Source organism: Dromaius novaehollandiae, chromosome 2 (genome assembly GCF_036370855.1).
Source record: "Dromaius novaehollandiae isolate bDroNov1 chromosome 2, bDroNov1.hap1, whole genome shotgun sequence".
NCBI lineage: Eukaryota > Metazoa > Chordata > Aves > Casuariiformes > Dromaiidae > Dromaius > Dromaius novaehollandiae.
In genome coordinates, this window is record NC_088099.1 from 1636581 (window position 1) to 1653737 (window position 17157).

The following is a 17157-nucleotide window of genomic DNA, read 5'->3' on the forward strand; positions in this document are numbered from 1 at the left end:
CGCAGCCGCCCCGCGCTCGGGCGGAAACACCCGCCCACTTCCGCCTGCCTCCACTTCCGGCGGGCGCCATGGCAACGGCGTCCCCAGCCGCGGGGGCGGCCGACGCTGCGGGCCGCGGCCGTCGCGGGCGCCCCCGGCCGGGCCTGGCTCCGGCTCCGGCTCCGGCTCCGGCTCCGGCTCCGGCGGCGCTCAGGTAGGTGCGGGGCCGGGGCCGCCCTCCGGCAGCCCCCGCAGCCTCCTTCTCCGGGCTGCGTCGTCCCCGCGCCGCGCCCCCTCCTCAGGTCCTTGAACCCTTGCCAGAGCCTGTTGTCCCCTAAGGCCTCAGCCCCCTCCTCAGGGCCTCGTACACCCCCCCTCAAGGCCTCGTGTTCCCCCCCCCCCGGGCCCTGTCCCCCCTCCCCCCAGGGCCTCGACCCCCTCCTCAGGGCCTCCCCCCCCGCCATGGCCTCGTGTACCCTACCACCGGGCCCTGTTGTTCCCCCCCTCCACCCCGGGCCTCGACCCTCTTCTCAGGGCCTCGTCCCCCCCATCATGGTCTCCCTCATCCCCCCCCCCCCCCCCATGGCCTCGTGTCCCGCTGGGCCCTGTCTTCCCCACCCCAGGGCCTCGACCCCCTCCTCAGGCCCTGTTGCCCCTTTAGGCCTTCTTCTCCCCTCACCCCTTCACCCCCCCCACTTCCTTCATCCCCACCCTCTCAGGTGTCTCCTCCCTTGCCCCCCCCAAGGCCTTTTTCCCCTCCCCCCAGGCCCTGTCATCTCCTTAGGTCTCATCCTTTCCCCTTCCCCCCTCCCCCCAGCCCTCATTTCTTCCCTGCCCGCCAGGCCTTTCCTTCCTCATGAAGGTCATCTGTCTCCTCAGGCCTTGTGTCCCCCCTCACCCACCTCCCTGTCCCTTGCTGTGTCCCCTCAGCCCTTTTCCATCCCCGGCCGCTTTCCAGACTACCTCCTGTTGCCGTTGTCCTCAGCGGCACCCACGGGGCTGTCCGTGACACTCCTCCACCATCCCTGTCATCCCAGGCACCCTCATCCCACCTCTTTTGCTCTCCCAGCTCTCCTGGCCCCCCCTTGCTGGTGTGCCTCTTTCACCAGTCCCCTCACATCCCGCACTGTCCAGTCCTTTTGCACCCCCTCTGCGTAAGGCAGCAGGTAATTTGGGGCTGTTTTCTCCCCCTGTTCCCCTTGAGGTATCATGCCCTGGGCGTTGAGATGTGCTGGGGCAGAACTGGGCTTTTGATGCCTTTTGCTTTCAACTCTGAAATTGTCACCGGAGTTTGGATTCTAGGGGCCACCTCAGGGTCACCCCCAAAGCGGATTTGACCTCCCAGGTTACCTTTAACTTTGGCCCAAGCTTCTGTCCTGCGGTGGATGAACTTGGGGCTCTCGGGAAACCACGCTGCTGCTGCCCTGGGAGTCTGTTAGCTGTCGCAGGGCACTTTCTGTGCCAGTCGGCCCCCAAATCTCCACCTGAGCTTCCCCTTTGGCCCTCCTGTACTGCGTGGGCAGGTTGGCACCTGCTTCCTCTGTGGAGATAACTGCATTTCCCCTGCTTCCAAACGTTTGTCTCTTCTTGCTGTGAATTGTGATGGAAATTGTTTTTTTCTGTGCTTGCAATATGTTACAGGTGCTGAACGATGACTTACGGCGATGGCAAATCCTGCTCTTGTCCTTTAAACATTTATGGTTCAGACCGGCGAGGATGTTTTTAGTGGTGAGACAGCCATCAACATTTTTGGTTAGCTGGCCAATAAATGTGCAGTTTTCTTTATAGTGCCTCGGTAAAAATTCCACTCCAGACAGAAACCAGTTAAAAATCAGATTGGTTGGATGCTTGGGGTATTACTAATGAGTTGGAGAGCTTTTCATTTCTGCATTATTGGTTAAGAGTCTGTCAGAGAGGTGAAGTTGGAAACTTTATTCGGGGATCTTTATGAATCTCAGTTCACGGCACAAAAAACAATGATCAGAATTGATACTGAACGGTATTTCTGTAGACAGAGACAGCAGAAAAGCTGGGGACTTTCTGGGCTGTGGACGCTGAATGCCTTTACTTAACCATAGCTGTTTCCTTCCCATCTTCTGTTGAATAATCCCATGAGTAATTGTTTTCTCCTAGCACTGAACAATGGGCAGTGTTACAGTGAGGAAAATCGCACTGATTCTGAACTTGTTCTGCCTCTCTCTGATTCATATTAGAGTTTTGCCTAAATCTTTCCCTGCTTCTTTTTCCTGCCTTGCTTCTGGCTGCAGCTTTAAAGAAATAAGGCACATATCCCTCCAACGCTGGGGTGTTTTTGTGTAGTGTAGAAGAGTCTCGTTATTTATAAAAATCTCGATAACCAGATGAGCAGCATTTGCAAGCTGTTTGCTAAAGTTAGAACGTGGTGGCTCTCTTTCCATTTTGTTTGTACACATTCTGCTACTGCCTTTACTTGCACAGTGCTGGCAAATATTTCTGTGCCTATCACTTAGTTGCAATGCTTATGATGGCATCCGTGCAATTCCTCATCATTCCTTTCCACAAATCATTCGTCTATTTGAAGACTGTCTCAGTTACCACAGAGAGGATGATAACGGAAGCGTAGCATCACTGTGGATTCTTTGCATTTCTATAGTGGACATCGTGCCGTTATCACTATGACGAAGGCACCACATCTGAGTTCCTCACATGAAATGGTTCCCTCAGTCTTTGCATATTCAAAAATAGTTAAGCTACACCTGCTGTTTGCTGGTCTACTGTGTACCTAGGGTACCTTTATTGGTCATTCAAATGCTTGCCTTTTTTTTTTTTTTTTTAATAAAGAGAGATCTTGGTCATTTCTACCTCTCTTTTTAGAGCAGTCACAGCAGATAAGGTGATGGAGGAGTTCATAAATAAAAATACTTAGTATGCAAGTCTAAACCAGAGGTGGTTGATAGATATTACACAACTGTTGAGCACAGACAGTCTGTAGGAAGCAGTCAAGAGAAAACACAGGATCTGCATATTCCAGAGAATTAAAAATACTCAGTACATGTTTCTCGGGTGAGGCTTTAACAGCTGGATATATGCAATGATTCCTCTTCAGGTGAATCTGAGCTGATCATCTAGCCCTGCCAGAGGTTGACAGTGACTTACCAAATTTGCATAGACTAGAAAAGCAACACAAGAATTTCACCAAAAGTTGTCAGGCGTGTGACTGTTTTTCTTCTGGAAGCTTTAAGACCAGGTGTTCAATAGGAACTTAAAAATATTTTTGCATATCAATACAAAGAAGAGGTTGCAAAGATAGAAGAAATGCATATTCAATGCAGACTGTAAACAAGATGACTTGTTTGGAGAGTTGGAAATGTTGGCATATCACCTAAGATCCCATTTTGGACGTTGACAATGTTGTATGGATGGTTACAGAACAGCAAGGCACCTTTGGAGAGAGAATGTAAAATGGGAAATCTGCTGAACCGGGTCTTGAGCCATATGTCTTTACTACATATGGAATGGGTCTTGTCTGAAGAAGGAATGGGTTAATGAGACATTTGCTGAGTTTGCAAACTGTTTCTTGTCCTTATCACAGCATGAACGCGCAGTAGTCGAGTTACAGAGTCAGGCTGCATGGCAAAACTTTCTGAAGTGTTTTTTCTGAGATTCCTTCTGTGTCAGAGGTTTAATCAGAGGTCACTGTCAGAAAATTTAACTTCTTAAATCATGTCATAGGGAGATGCACATACAGCCATTGTAATCACTGCTAAAAGTAGAAGTATCTTTAGGCTCGGTTTCGTCTATAATATGTCTTCCTCAAAACATGAGAAGTTTGAAACACAATTCTGGGTGGACTGACCTTACGAAATAGCAGGCTCCCAAGGGACTGATGGATACAGTCTTCATACATAGAAAACATTAGACAAAAGAAAATCTGTCTCATATTCCTGCAATTATTTTGCTTTGCAAGGCTAAGAGGAAGAGAAGCTTATGTTGTTGAACAGTAATGTGCTGGATATACAAGAAGAAATTATGATCAGTAAGACGACTGTTCTCTTTTTACATGCTCAGTTTTCTGAGTGGAACAATGCTGGAAAATATTTTCAGCATAAGCCAATTTGCCCACAGTTGCTTTTAATAAAGAATAGAAACTGCCTCTTAACTTTCATCAGCACTTTATTTTTAAACTTGATTACTCTGTAGCTTGTCTTCCCATAGCAAAAACATTACATTTGTTTTTGGGAAATGCAATATTGTTACATATGTGATTTTTCCTTTTTCTTCCTCTTTAGTTAAAATGGATACAGTAGAAAAGAGAGTTCACGCGTTTGTGCGAGTCAAGCCAACAGGTGATTTTGCTCAAGACATGATCAAGTTTGGTCGAGACAACAAGGTAGGGAAAAAGAGATTGCATGCATGAAAGGTTTGGAATTTTATTTCAGTTTTGCCCATGGGAATGCAGAATTCTTCTGTTCCTCAAGGCCATGCATGACCTCCTAGTGCATGTTGGTTCATGTGCTCCTGCTTGGTGCAGGATTGAACCTCGTGCCTCATGATTTTGTATCAGCAAGTGTCACTATGGTAAACATAGTTCTTGTGATAAAGTCACTAAAGAAAATCTTTAGAAAGGTTGGGGATCTGACTGATCCTGGAGGAATCCTCAGGGGTAAACACATTCCGACCTAAGATATCTCCTTGGGATACAGTCTATTTCTGTCTCCCCTCAGGCAAGTTCCTTACTTCACCTTGTAACCCCTGTGTTAATACCCACCTTCTCTTGCTTAACTAATAATTTCTCTGGACACTAAATCACACACATCACTGAAATGTAAACAGATGAGCTCAGCCACATTTCCTCCTATAACACCTACTACCAGAAAATACCATCAAGGTCAGTAAAACCCGTAACACTGAGGCTCCATTTTCTCCTTACTTTCAGGTCTTCAGTGGGTGGCTGTATTTTTTGAGAAAATGAGTGTTGAAGCTCTTCTAGCTATTGAAGTCACCTTCATCTTTGTTTCTTTTTTGGTTTCAGAGCATCGATATATACATCAAAAAGGATGTCAAGAAAGGAGTTGTGAATAACAGGCAGACTGACTGGTCCTTTCGGCTGGATGGTGTCCTTCACAATGCCTCCCAGGAGCTGGCTTATGAGACCGTAGCTGAGAAATTGGTGTCTGAAGCTTTGAATGGCTATAATGGTAATTTGTTGTTATTTTGATCATTTTGACCATAAGTGGAGGTTTGATTGGAGGAAGAGATCCTTCTGATGTTGCATTTGAGAGATTCAGGCATTCCCTCCTGAGTTTATTCTTTTGCTTTGAAACTTTTCTAGGCACTATAATGTGCTATGGGCAAACAGGGGCTGGTAAAACTTATACGATGACAGGAGCAACTGCAGACTACAAGCATCGAGGAATCATACCCCGAGCTATACAACAGGTACTAAAGATCTGAATGAGAAAAGAGGATAGAAGACATAACAAAGACATTTCTTGCATCTGCTATTGCTGATGATCATGAAAGTGTATTAACACGGTGAATATGTTTTATGTGCTCTCCACCGGTCTGTTTTCTTTCATTTTATCTGGCTGATGATCATTAAAGAAATAAGGGAGCCTGTAAAACATAGTTACTTGTTACCTTCACTTTACTACACTGTGACTTTGCGCGTTGATGATGGTGACATTTCAGAGCATTGGGGCAGTGTTGCTTTGAAACGTGGTGATCTGCGTACTCATGCTGCTGTCCAGAGTATACTGCTTCATTAGACAGTGATACCTGCACATGTCACAACGCCGCCTGCTCCCACAAGGACAACTGACAGGCACGGTGTGGGGTGGGCATAACCGCTACAACAGGTTGTTCCTGTTTACCTCTGTCTCACATAATATACCAGTTGCTTCTCAAATGTAAGAGTGCCTAGTTCTTGCCTCAAAGGCCTGTTCTTAATAGCTTGTTTTTAATTATCCATATTTTCCTCTTGAATAATTCCCTACCAGGTACATTTTTGGCACAAGTGCTATTAGAGTAAAGCAAATTAGCCAGTATATGAAGAAACCTTTTATTAAGTGTCCAGGGAGGGCAAAGTCATCAACATTTATGTTAATATTTCCATCCAGCAGTGTTACTTTAAAGATATAGTGCTTTCAAAAGTGTTTTCAAGACGATCATTTTAAGAAATCATATTAAAAATGTTGACTGCACCCAGTCAGCCCTCAGGCAACCACAGTTGAGAATTAGCTGCACACATGCAGATGAATTTATGGCTGTTCAGAAAGTCATAAATAGCTTCTCCGAAAAGCCATAAATAGCTAATAGTTCTGTTTGTGAACTAAGATGTCACTGACAAACCCTTGATCTTTGTATAGGTCCTCAAGGCAACTGCACATTGTGTTGATCGATTCATCACTGTCCGAGTATCCTACCTGGAAATCTACAACGAGACCTTGTTTGACCTTCTGTCCACCATGACAAGCAGTGGGACTAGTGACGTGCAGATGGCTGTAGTGGACTGTCCACAGGGCATTTATGTGAAGGGCTTATCCATACATACAGTTAGCCACGAGGAAGATGCTCTAAATCTCCTATTTGAGGCAAGAAGAAACAAATATTGCACCTCGTCTGATTGTTATGTTTACTGGCTTAGCTGAGGGAAGAGGCAGTAAAGCAGGAGGTGGGTGGTCAGGTCTGCTGGAGGGAGATCCAACCCTCTTTGTTCTCGTTATAGCGGGTGGAAGAACTGGTAACTCTTTGTGGCCTGTGTTCTTGCAAGGAAAATGTCCCTGGCACGGAGATTCTGGAAGATCCCCATGGTGAAACCCTGGTTTTAGTGTATACCAGAGCAAGGCAAGTGATGGAAGAAATATATTAGGGCTGAGACCACAGAACGTAGCGTTAGAGATTCCAGGAAGTACCAAAATACTTAAGGTAGCCACAGAGTATGCTGTTATTTTAAAAGGCTTGTCTGCAACAGCAGCCATCTCACCAGCCCCTTCAGCAGACCAAGATTCCAGACAGCCGGAAAGACTTGTTTTCATTACCCTGGTTATCACACAGGGATGTCAGTGAGTGATTTGCAGAGAGTACAAAGTGTAGGATATTTGATATCCTTTTAGAGCCATCAGCTGACCTGCAGTGGATTTTTTTTCCCCAAAACACGCTGCCTGTCCTCGGTATGTTAATGCTGCAAGAGAAGATTCCTACTAGTGGCATCTTTGGCAGATAGTATGGGATAGTCATGGCATGCGTGTAGTACTCTTAGGTAAGTTTTATAGCAGGGATGTTCACATAGTTGGTTAGCTTTGTGCAGGGAGCCTGCTTACTTACCTCTGCATCCTTCTTTTACCTATGGGTGCTTTAATTTGTAAGAAAGACATGAATAAACCATTGGTTATGTATGCAGGAAGCATATTCTTACCAGGAGCCATCTGGTGTCCTTAAAATCCTTGGCTTGCCTTTCTTTGATGGGACTATGGTGTCCTAAGTTAGCCTCTATGATTTGCAGAAGCTCCTGTTCTCCCTTTAAAGAGTAGAAGGATGATAACAGTACAGCTCAACTTGAGATCTGCTGACAGAAGTGCAAGTGATGCCTGAGGATCCATTCAGGATGCAGAGATCATTTTCTTTCCTGCCTTGCCAGGCCTGTCTGCACAGCTCTGTAATAGACTGGCAGTCCTAACAAGCAGTCACAACATCATTTCCAATGATTGTTTTGTTTTCCTGTAAATCATCATTGCAAGTTCATGGCTGTCATATGTTTGAGAGTTATCTATGACATTTAAGGCTTGGGGAGCTCTTTGGTTTTCCACTCATCAAGAAACTGAAACAGACAGGGAGGTATTGCCTCTGAAGAAGACTTGCCTGACTGTTCCTCAAAAAGCCACAGTTCTGTGCGCTGAGCCTTGAAAGTGGAAATGCAGATAATGTGCTCTCTGCTATAAGGCGCTGTTACAGTAAACAGTGACCTTTACCAGCTGCGCTGTAATATACTGTAAGAATCTTCTGAGTAAGAAAGTGAGACAAATATGACGAGCTCCTGTGCAGTCTGCTCTAACCAAGTTGTGTTACAGTCTCTCTGCAGAGTGAAGATTGAACTATTGTTTGTTTATTTGTGTGGATCTATAATTTCTCCTTTATTCTACCGGTGTATAAGTGTAAAAATACTATCCTCAATTTTGACTTCATTTGCAGGGTGAGACCAACAGAGTAATAGCAGAACATGCACTGAATAAAAATTCATCCAGATCCCACTGCATTTTTACTATCTATATTGAGGTAAGTGCTCCAGCAGTTTTTCTAGGATTCAAATGGCTGATGGTCATTAAATGCCTATATTTTTTACTCTATTTAAGTTTTGTCCAATGTTAAGTACAGTTCACATTCTCTCTCCCCCCCAGTCTCATTTCAGAGTTTTCTCAGATGTCAAACGCATTACTTCAAAAATCAACTTAATAGATCTGGCAGGCTCAGAGAGGCTGAGTAAGACTGGGGTAAGTCATGCAAGAAGTATTTGAGTCCTTGGTGAAGAGTTCAGTAATCAGCATGGTGGAGGTGAAATTACAGGGTTTTCCCACAACAGAATTCAAGCTCATAATAAATAGGAGACTGTGACAAATCATAAGTCACATTAACACATCAGAGAGTGCTTGGTTGCTTGCAGGTGCTGTGTATTTTTTCCTAAGTTGTATGTGACTTCCATCCTCCATGTGCCTTCCAAGCTAACCCAGATTCAGTGTGTTCATCTGACACTATCGTTTGTCAGCAAAGGAAATGGTCTGAGCAACCAACTGTGTTAAGACAAAGAACCTCTGATTTTTCTCTTTATTCCATGACTGGCAGTGCGAGTCCTTAGTGGTACCTTCTAGTGGTAGTGTGCAAATTTTTGAGACCTTCCTACAACAGTAGGGCTCAGCAACTGAAACCTTCACGGGTCCCATGTGACATTCTATATTGATGAAAATAGAAATCCCACCAGCCCTGCAACAAATACATAATTTCCCATTTTTGAAGGGAAGACAGTGTTCCTGGTAGACTTTGGATGAAGAAATGAAGGTCTCTGAAAAGTTGTTTTCAAACTGTAAGGAGTTCTGAATTTACTGAATCTGAATTAGATCCTTATCTTCACAGTCAAGCAGAGTTGTACCCTCAGTGAGAAATGTGCTCTATTTTGTGGTTCATCCAAAAACACACGTTGCGAAAGCTTTGCCTTTTGATCTCCATTACAGTCTGAAGGGCAGGTTCTGAAGGAAGCCACGTACATCAACAAGTCTCTGTCATTCCTTGAGCAAATCATCATTGCCCTGGGTGATCCTAAGAGGGACCACATCCCCTTCCGGCAGAGCAAGCTCACTCACGTTCTCAAGGACTCGCTTGGTAAGGGCTTTGGGTTAGAATAGCCCAGAGTGCACAGAAAATACTGTGGTTTCAACAAGTGTATCAGGTCCTAATGCCCTTACAGTTAACACGTGGAACTAATCGTTGTTCAAAGGATGTCTGGTTTTCCTCATCAAATGAAACAGCAGGCACAAAGACAGTACAAATGCCACGCTGATCAGGCCAATAGAGACACACTAAACTTTTCTCAGTTAGAATACTTAAAAAACTACCACCAACACCCCCCAGCATGTTACAAGCCTTTTCAGATGGTCGTAGCATCAGGCTACAGGTGATCAGTCCAAAGCTGTGGTGCATCTGGAATCGAATGCTATTGGAATGCAGACGGGCAACACGTGGGTGGAGAAAACAGCTGAAGACAGACTGCAAACAGTTGTGTGGGGTGACTGAAGTCATCAAAACTGAGAGTGAGAGCTGAGGTATTTCTAGTGCAAGTCTTGCATCGCTCTTAAGAAAGACAGTGACAAACTCCTGTCGGCTTCTCTGGTATTGGAATTAGGCCAAAGGCTTTTAAAATCCTCTGCTCTGATTTTAGCCTGTTTCGGGCTTTTACAATTAGCATTGCTGTCTTCTTACTATGATCACCAGATGAGAAACACATTTTACCTTTATTCTTAAGTCATTCTATGCCACTGTGTTTATGTACCCATGGGACCCTTAGAGGGACAGTTACAACCTAGTTGTGCTCTTTGTTGCATCTTTTCCTCTATTTTAGTCAATATATAATATTTTCCAGGAAAGGAAACAACAAAAAACAAATTATATTGCTTGCATTTTTTTTTTGGTATCATTCCCAGGGGGAAACTGCAATACTGTCCTGGTGGCAAATATCTGTGGGGAAGCTGCGCATGTAGAAGAGACTGTAAGTTGAACTGATTTCTGCAGAAGTCTTGTTGCTGTTACTGTTGCAATTATGTTGGCCATAACCAGATTTAAAGCATAGTCTCTTCATGGCTATAGCAGGAGTCCCAGAGAAGCATCCTGTCTAATTCATCAGAAACATTTCAGAGACTTAGAATACAAACTGCTTTTGCTAGTCTATTTTGTGATGCAAACAGTGGAGTAGTAGCCTGCTCTACTGAGAAATGAGAGCCTGGATTAGAACAGGCCCAAACAGCTAAGATCTAAGCACGCTGGATACTGTTAATTATTATTATTGGTTCAGCTCTAAAAATGTGTTTTGAATGGTATATCACATAATTAAGTCAGTGGAATGGCAGCAGTTTACCTCAGAGCTGAGCTGGCTTTCAGCCAGTTTGGGATCCTGGCATCAGGAGAACCTGCAAACAGTAACTTCTTTTAAGCCATGAGATGATAAAGTTGTTGGAAGCGTCACTGTGTGAGCCAGATCACCTTAACCACTTCTGTAATGTAGAGAAGGGAATCACCTTGCTGTTTGCCAAGGAAGAAGTTACACATAGCAAAAAAGTGTAAATACAGTCACCTGTTACGCAGTGGTCTTCAAGGCAGAGTACTGTTCTTATCACCTGCTGCTTGGGTTCTCATATAATCTACAAAATAGGTGCAGTGCTTTGCATCAAGAGGAGGATTTTCAGGCTGGACTGGCTCACTCTCAGGATATCACAGTTGCAGGAATTAGGCCTGAAAGCCATTGGTATGTGGTTCAGAATTATTGGGTGTAAGCATTATTTTGATCAGATATGGGAGTGATCATTTTTGAGATCACAGCCCTGTGACACTAAGAGCTGTCACATGCATAACCGAAAAGACAAAAACATCATCTGAAGCTGACTAATCACATGGAAACAAATAAGCAGTACAAGACACTCTTCTGGAATGAGAAATCCTTCAGTGCTCGCTGTCGTTAAATAGCTTTTGTATTTCTACCTGGTAGCATACGATACGAATAAATAGTGACAGATTATGCAGATTATATCCTTGCCAGTATCTCTTTCAATTACTGTTAAAAAAAAATGTTTTTCAGTTGTCTTCTCTTCGTTTTGCTACCAGAATGAAATGGATCACAACAGAGCCAGTCATCAATGAGACGTGTGACGCAGGGGTACGTAGAGGAGGGGGACAGAAGAAGGTGCATTTTCTCAGGTTCATTAATATTTAGCATAATGACTTTAAAAACCTGAGGGAGATACTGCAGTTTAATGAATTACAACTCATCAGCCAAGCTGACACTTACTGGATGCAAGTGTATAATAGAAGAAGACTAGTATTAAACTTTTTCATTGGGATTTATTTGGAATTACCTTGGGTATGCTACAGGGTAGAGCCATTTTTCCTGGCACATGGTATTTCTTTCAACTGCATGCCTGGGAGTCTGTGCTTTTTCTTATAGGAATCACTTCTTAACAGAGAGGTTATATTGTGGACCTCTCCCCTGATTTGTGGGCAAATCATCTCTGGTCGTATCTGCAGCCTCACACAGCATTATCCTTGTTGCTGCTGGTAACTTAATGCTTTTGCCACAGTTACAACGCCTGTTTAAACAAGGAAATAAAGAAAGTGATGGTTGTATTTTAGATGTCTTGTGTGCACTTTCACAACTGAAACAGCGGACAGCAGCAAATGTCCTATGAAATACCGATAGCCCAAAGAGCGAGTTCAGTATTACCTAATCCACGACACACGTGGTGTGAGAGAGCCCTGCTGTATTTCATGCTCTGATTTCAGTGGTAAGAAGAGAAACAACTGGGGAGTTTCCTCCAACAGTTTCCAGAAGAGGCTTGGAGCTGTGCAACAAACTCTTTTTTCCTCTTCAGTTCCCTTTCATGTGTGTTGAGATGTGTGGAGTGGAAAAGAGCAGCCAAAATGTATTTAAGGAAGTTACTGTTCTTTGATACTCAACAGGTCACTTAAAAAGCAGCTCAGCATCCAGTTTTCACTGAATCCCAAGGAGATTTGGGTACTTGCACCTTTTGGGAAGCTTAGTCTAAATAGCGAATGCTTGAAGATATCCCAGATTATGGAGAAATTTGGTCACAAATACACCACAGGAGATTCTGGCCTTTATCAAAGTGAATGCCAGAACTCCTACTGAGTTCTACAGAGATGAGAGAGGAACCCTGCGTACTTCTGTGCTCTCAAGATAATACCTCATAGTCCAGAATCTGATGGCCCCTAGGGTACCACGTCATGAAAGCATCAAATCAAGAAATAGGTGCCCCTTCTTTCGATGGCTTAGGCTGACTCTGCAGGCAGTAGATCCAGGACAGAACAGAAGTTGTCCTGTTGGAAGCTAATCAAAGGCAAAATGATTTCCAGACTCATCATTGTACTGATGCAAACCCGACAGCAAGTCCTGGGGGAGCTGGTGTACAGCCTTGATGTTATCTAGCAGCCAGTTTAATGCGTCCTTTCAGCAGTTCTTCTGCTAATAGCATTTGATCATTTGCTCACCTTTTTATTTTCCTGCTAGTGGATGGTGAAGGCTTTGGAGAAGGAGATTGTTTTTCTGAAGCGGGAACTGGCCATGCATGACAGCTTGGTAAGGAATAGGCTAAGCCATTTTAGAAGAGATTTTGTAAAGGCTTTATCGTGATCTTTCTTTAGCAGTAGGAATGGTGAAGTCATTGCCCAACATGCTTGTACTCTTCCCCTCTGCTTTCAGCACAGTCTTTTCAAGGTTAGTCAAAGCTCTGAAAATCTCTTGCTGTTGAAACTGTTGTAGCTTCAGTCCCCATCTCCTGGAAAGGTGCCTTTCAGACTTGTGAAGCCCTTCCCTTTTTTGATTGAAAAGTGGAAAGGAATATCTACTTTCAGCATGGTCCCAAGTCCTGTGCCCTGCAGCTCAGATGATGAGAAGCCTCAATCAGAAATTAAGCATAAGGCTTCCAGGGGCCCCGCAGAGAAATATCAGGCATTCACCAGACTAATAGTTGCTTACATTTTTATAATTTGCTCATACTCAATTTTCACTTTTTTTCCCTAGGTAAATCGTTCTTTGGTGACTTATGACCCTCTGACTGAAATGCAGATAGCAGATATTAAGTCTCAAGTCCAAAAATACTTAGAAGGATCCATTGATGAAATCGATGTAAGTAGCTTTTTAGTAGAGAAGGACTTATATGCTGATTTCATCCAGTTTTGTTCCATGTCAGAGGGGATGAAAATGTCTCGTGAAGTAGCTACTTTAACCTGAAAGGTGTTACAGAATTGTAGGTTTTTTTGACTTGTTAAGGAGACACTCTCTCCTGGTTTTCATCCCGTTTTTGCCTTTTGGAAGCTTAAGGGGACTTTTCCTCTGGCTTGAACCCCCCAAATTGCTTTATTTGGAGCCTTTTTAAAAAAGTATTTTGCCTTGCCAGCATGAAACTAGATCTTTGCGAGATGGGTTCCCAAAGCATCCCTCAAAATATGTCCAGTCTCTTAGAGAGAGGTGTACGAGGGCAGGGTTTCTCAACTGGAAGCTACCTGTTGATCTGTCAGAGTCCTCTCTCTTTAAAAGTCCCCTCAAAGTGAGCAGTGTATCCACCTCCAGCCTGACTCTCCGGGTGCAGGAGACAAGTACCTCTCCTCAAGTGTTGATATCTAATTGTTGGAAAGTATCTGACCGCAGCATGGAGATGCCTGCCTGTGTCTTCACTATATGCATCTCTTCTCCAGATAGTGAACATCAGGCAAGTCCAGGAGGTTTTTAAACAGTTCAAACTGCTTGTAAGGTAAGATATCCAGGCTTGATGCATTTCACAGTAAGGTTTAGAAATTCCACCAAGCTTTTTTCTGTGATATTACGCTTGTCGTGATGTTGGTGAAACATCATTATGAAATACAGGGAGTAACTTGTAACTGAAAAATCAGTACAATTTTTGCTGTCTTTTTGACAAGAGGACTATTGCCTTTAGCCTTCCAGTGCTCATAAATCCTGTGCAAGGTCCGTTCGTGATTAGCCTCACTGGCTAATAAGTCTGCTCAGGAGATATACCATCACTGAGTGTATACTGTGCTTAGGATACCTAGGTATGGAGCAAATCTCCATTGTTCAAGGCATTTTACAAACACATCAAAAGAAAAAATGAAACTCCATAGGATGAGATTATATGGCATGGTCTCAGCACACCAGCATCTAAATGTTATCAGATGTTTTCTGTAGGGATCATGGCAAAGGAATGTCATAAATGTGGAGGAGCATGAAAAGAAGGCTTTGTGGCTATTTCCAGGGAAGATCTCCCTGGTGTGTGGTGTGGGATGGGAGAAATGTCTGGAAAATGTCACCAATGGCTGATGAAAGTTGTTTTTCAAGTCAAAAGAGGGGTTTTAAAGAGCACGCTAGAAAAAATCCTAAAAATGGGGACAAGCAGCTTCTACGTCATGAAACAGAGGAGAGCAAAGACGAAGGGTATTACAGCAGCTGCCCGCCAACCTTTTGACTTGGAAAATGCCCTTTGCAGCAATGGCCTGGCTAGGCAGTAGAGATTGCTACGCCCAAGAGGGACATTGAGATATCATTGCAAAAAATCTGCCTGCCCTTGAGAAACTTGTTTGAACACAAGCGCCTGTGGTATGCCATCAGACTGGGCAGTCATGCTCTACAGGAACCCAAATCCAAAATGGGTTTCTTGGTAACTGTCTTCACATTTTGCCTGATTTTTTTTTTAACTTGGGACTCCTTTTATTGGATTGAAATGGGTTTGGGTCTTTTTTAATTTGTACATTAATTTATAGATTTTTAATTTGTAGATTCCCTAACAGTTTTCGGCGTTCTGTAGTGTATTTAAGCCTACTTATAATGCTTCATTTGTTCCCTTTCAGTGAAAAAAATATACAGTTTGAAAACCAATAGATTAAAGTAAGATTTGATCTTTCTGTGGCAGAAATGAATAGATGTGATATTATTTGATTTGGGCCATTAAAAGGTTAAGTATTTAAATAGCCATTAAAAAGCTTCCGTATCTAAGATGCCAAAAGGGACATCATGGAAAAAGAAAGGAAGAGGAAAACGGAAAAAGGTTAAAACAGATATTGTGAAGAATACAGGGAGCAAGGTGGGGAGTATGGAAATGAAATCACATGTAAAAGACGGCTTTCTTTGGAAATCTGGTGGGTTTACAGGTGTTGGCATATGGTATAGTCTTCCTTGAACACAATGCTGAGGGCCTTTTTCTCCCCTAGTCAACAGGAGCAGGAAGTGGAGGCCAGATTACGAAGCAAGTATGCTCTGATAGACAAAAATGACTTTGCTGCGGTTGCTGCTGCTCAGAAGGTAATGCCTGGGGTTCGAGCTCTGCCCAGAATTCATCTCAGATTTGGCTGCTTGAGGTACCCTGCTGAAATGTGAAGATCAGAAACATTAATGTGATGGGCATGTCAAAGAGCCTGCACAGAGCAGAGCTGCACCAGTTAACAAAGCAACATCTGTTCATGTCAGCAGAGAACTTGGCCCACTCCCTAAAGAGAATAATTTATTAAAGAGGAATGAGGAAAATATAAACTAATATAAGAAGGTGACCTCTCTGTCAATCAGTCACTTGTAGAAGGCAGGGTCAGATCACCTACCTCTGTTGAGGTCCTCCTTATAGTTTCTGGAGCAAAGTAAATGTGTCGTATGTAAACCTTAAAGTCACGTATGGATTCATGCCTGTAGTTTATAATGTATTTTTCATTACTCATTTCAATTTGTGAAATATTTTATCTCCAAATTGGTCATTTCCTTGCCTTGGTTTTACCCAGTAAGGTGGGTAAAATAATTATCTGCTACGCAGAGTCATATACTTGCCCTAGGGCTTAACTGAAGATGCTTTCAAATTTTTGGAAGAGAGGCACAAGGGAAAAACAAAGTATTTGTAGAAAGAAAAACACATGGGCTCTAACAGGCCTATTCAAATCTTTATTCAAAGCTAAGCTGGAAAACAAACCTAAAACCTGAATTAAGCAGATTTCAGTGCTGAATGTCCCCTTCGGTTACATAGTTGAGGCAATAATAGAAATAGTATTGAGAAATGTAATTCTCTTGCGTATCCCCCTTCACTGAATGGAGACTTCTGAGGATGCTTTTCCATTGCCACCATTACTGATGCCATGATGGAGTAAGAGTTTGCTGATAGTGTTATGCTCTGGGACATTACCAGTAAAACACCAAGAATACTATCAGAATTAGCAGAATTTTGGGCAGGAATTTACAATGAAAGCTTCAGCTTATTTCTGTGACATTAGACCCAAGTTATACCCACCCTAAGTGGCTGAAACATTCAGCATAAGAATTTCAGGGTAACTTTGGCCCTGATTTTAATGTTCACTTCATTTTTAATAGATGTGTTTCCCTGAAATGCTTGGTGGTGAGCACAGATTTCCAGAATACATTGTGCAGCAGGATGGAATAGCTGCTAATGCTGCCCAGTTCATGTGTTATTTCTTCCTGTTTCCAGGCAGGCCTAGTTGATGTGGATGGCCATATGATGGGGGAAATGGATGGGCAGGATTTTGGGACCGGAGCTGCTTCTTTTTCCTCCAAACATGGTGGGAAGAAGACGAAGCCCAGGAAAACCAAAGAGCAGGGCAGGTGAGTGAAGTGGTCCTTTTCTCTGGTAGCGTGTTGTCTCGCAGACCAGTTCTGGCCAAGGTGTGAGGGGCAGCTCGTGGAGGACGGCAGAAATGAAGCTGGCCTCATAGGTGTATCAAAGTTTTGTGTTTCCTCAAGGATGTCATTCCAGCATAGTTTTGTGTCTGTGATCCTCACGGCCACCAAACCACACCATCAAGAATACGTCAGGGCAATGTGTGTGGCCAGCAGACACAGCCTGGGGCAGGGTAGAAATCTGGTAAGGGGAATATTTAGTGCAAAGGGTTAGTCTGTGCACCCGTGTGTCTGTTGTGGAGGAGTCACGACTGCGGAGC

General features: G+C 43.7%; 1 protein-coding gene across 4 annotated transcripts in view; it reads left to right on the forward strand.

Moving 5' to 3' along the window:
- Window positions 1-18: 18 nt before the first annotated feature.
- The window catches only part of KIF9 (kinesin family member 9), a 27593-nt gene continuing 10454 nt past the window's right edge, over window positions 19-17157 (forward strand). The window contains exons 1-16 of one of the 4 annotated variants that reach the window (XM_064505630.1): window positions 19-193; window positions 1621-1731; window positions 4248-4348; window positions 4991-5156; window positions 5291-5397; window positions 6327-6551; window positions 8149-8232; window positions 8355-8447; window positions 9183-9330; window positions 10149-10213; window positions 11297-11374; window positions 12743-12811; window positions 13256-13360; window positions 13930-13985; window positions 15436-15526; window positions 16689-16822. In XM_064505630.1, the coding sequence (XP_064361700.1) occupies window positions 1677-1731; window positions 4248-4348; window positions 4991-5156; window positions 5291-5397; window positions 6327-6551; window positions 8149-8232; window positions 8355-8447; window positions 9183-9330; window positions 10149-10213; window positions 11297-11374; window positions 12743-12811; window positions 13256-13360; window positions 13930-13985; window positions 15436-15526; window positions 16689-16822 (1577 nt within the window). In that variant the 5' untranslated portion in view covers window positions 19-193; window positions 1621-1676. Of the gene's footprint in view, window positions 194-1620; window positions 1732-4247; window positions 4349-4990; window positions 5157-5290; window positions 5398-6326; window positions 6552-8148; window positions 8233-8354; window positions 8448-9182; window positions 9331-10148; window positions 10214-11296; window positions 11375-12742; window positions 12812-13255; window positions 13361-13929; window positions 13986-15435; window positions 15527-16688; window positions 16823-17157 lie in introns of those variants that run through there. The other 3 variants (XM_064505631.1, XM_064505632.1, XM_026116015.2) reach the window with 3 other exon arrangements.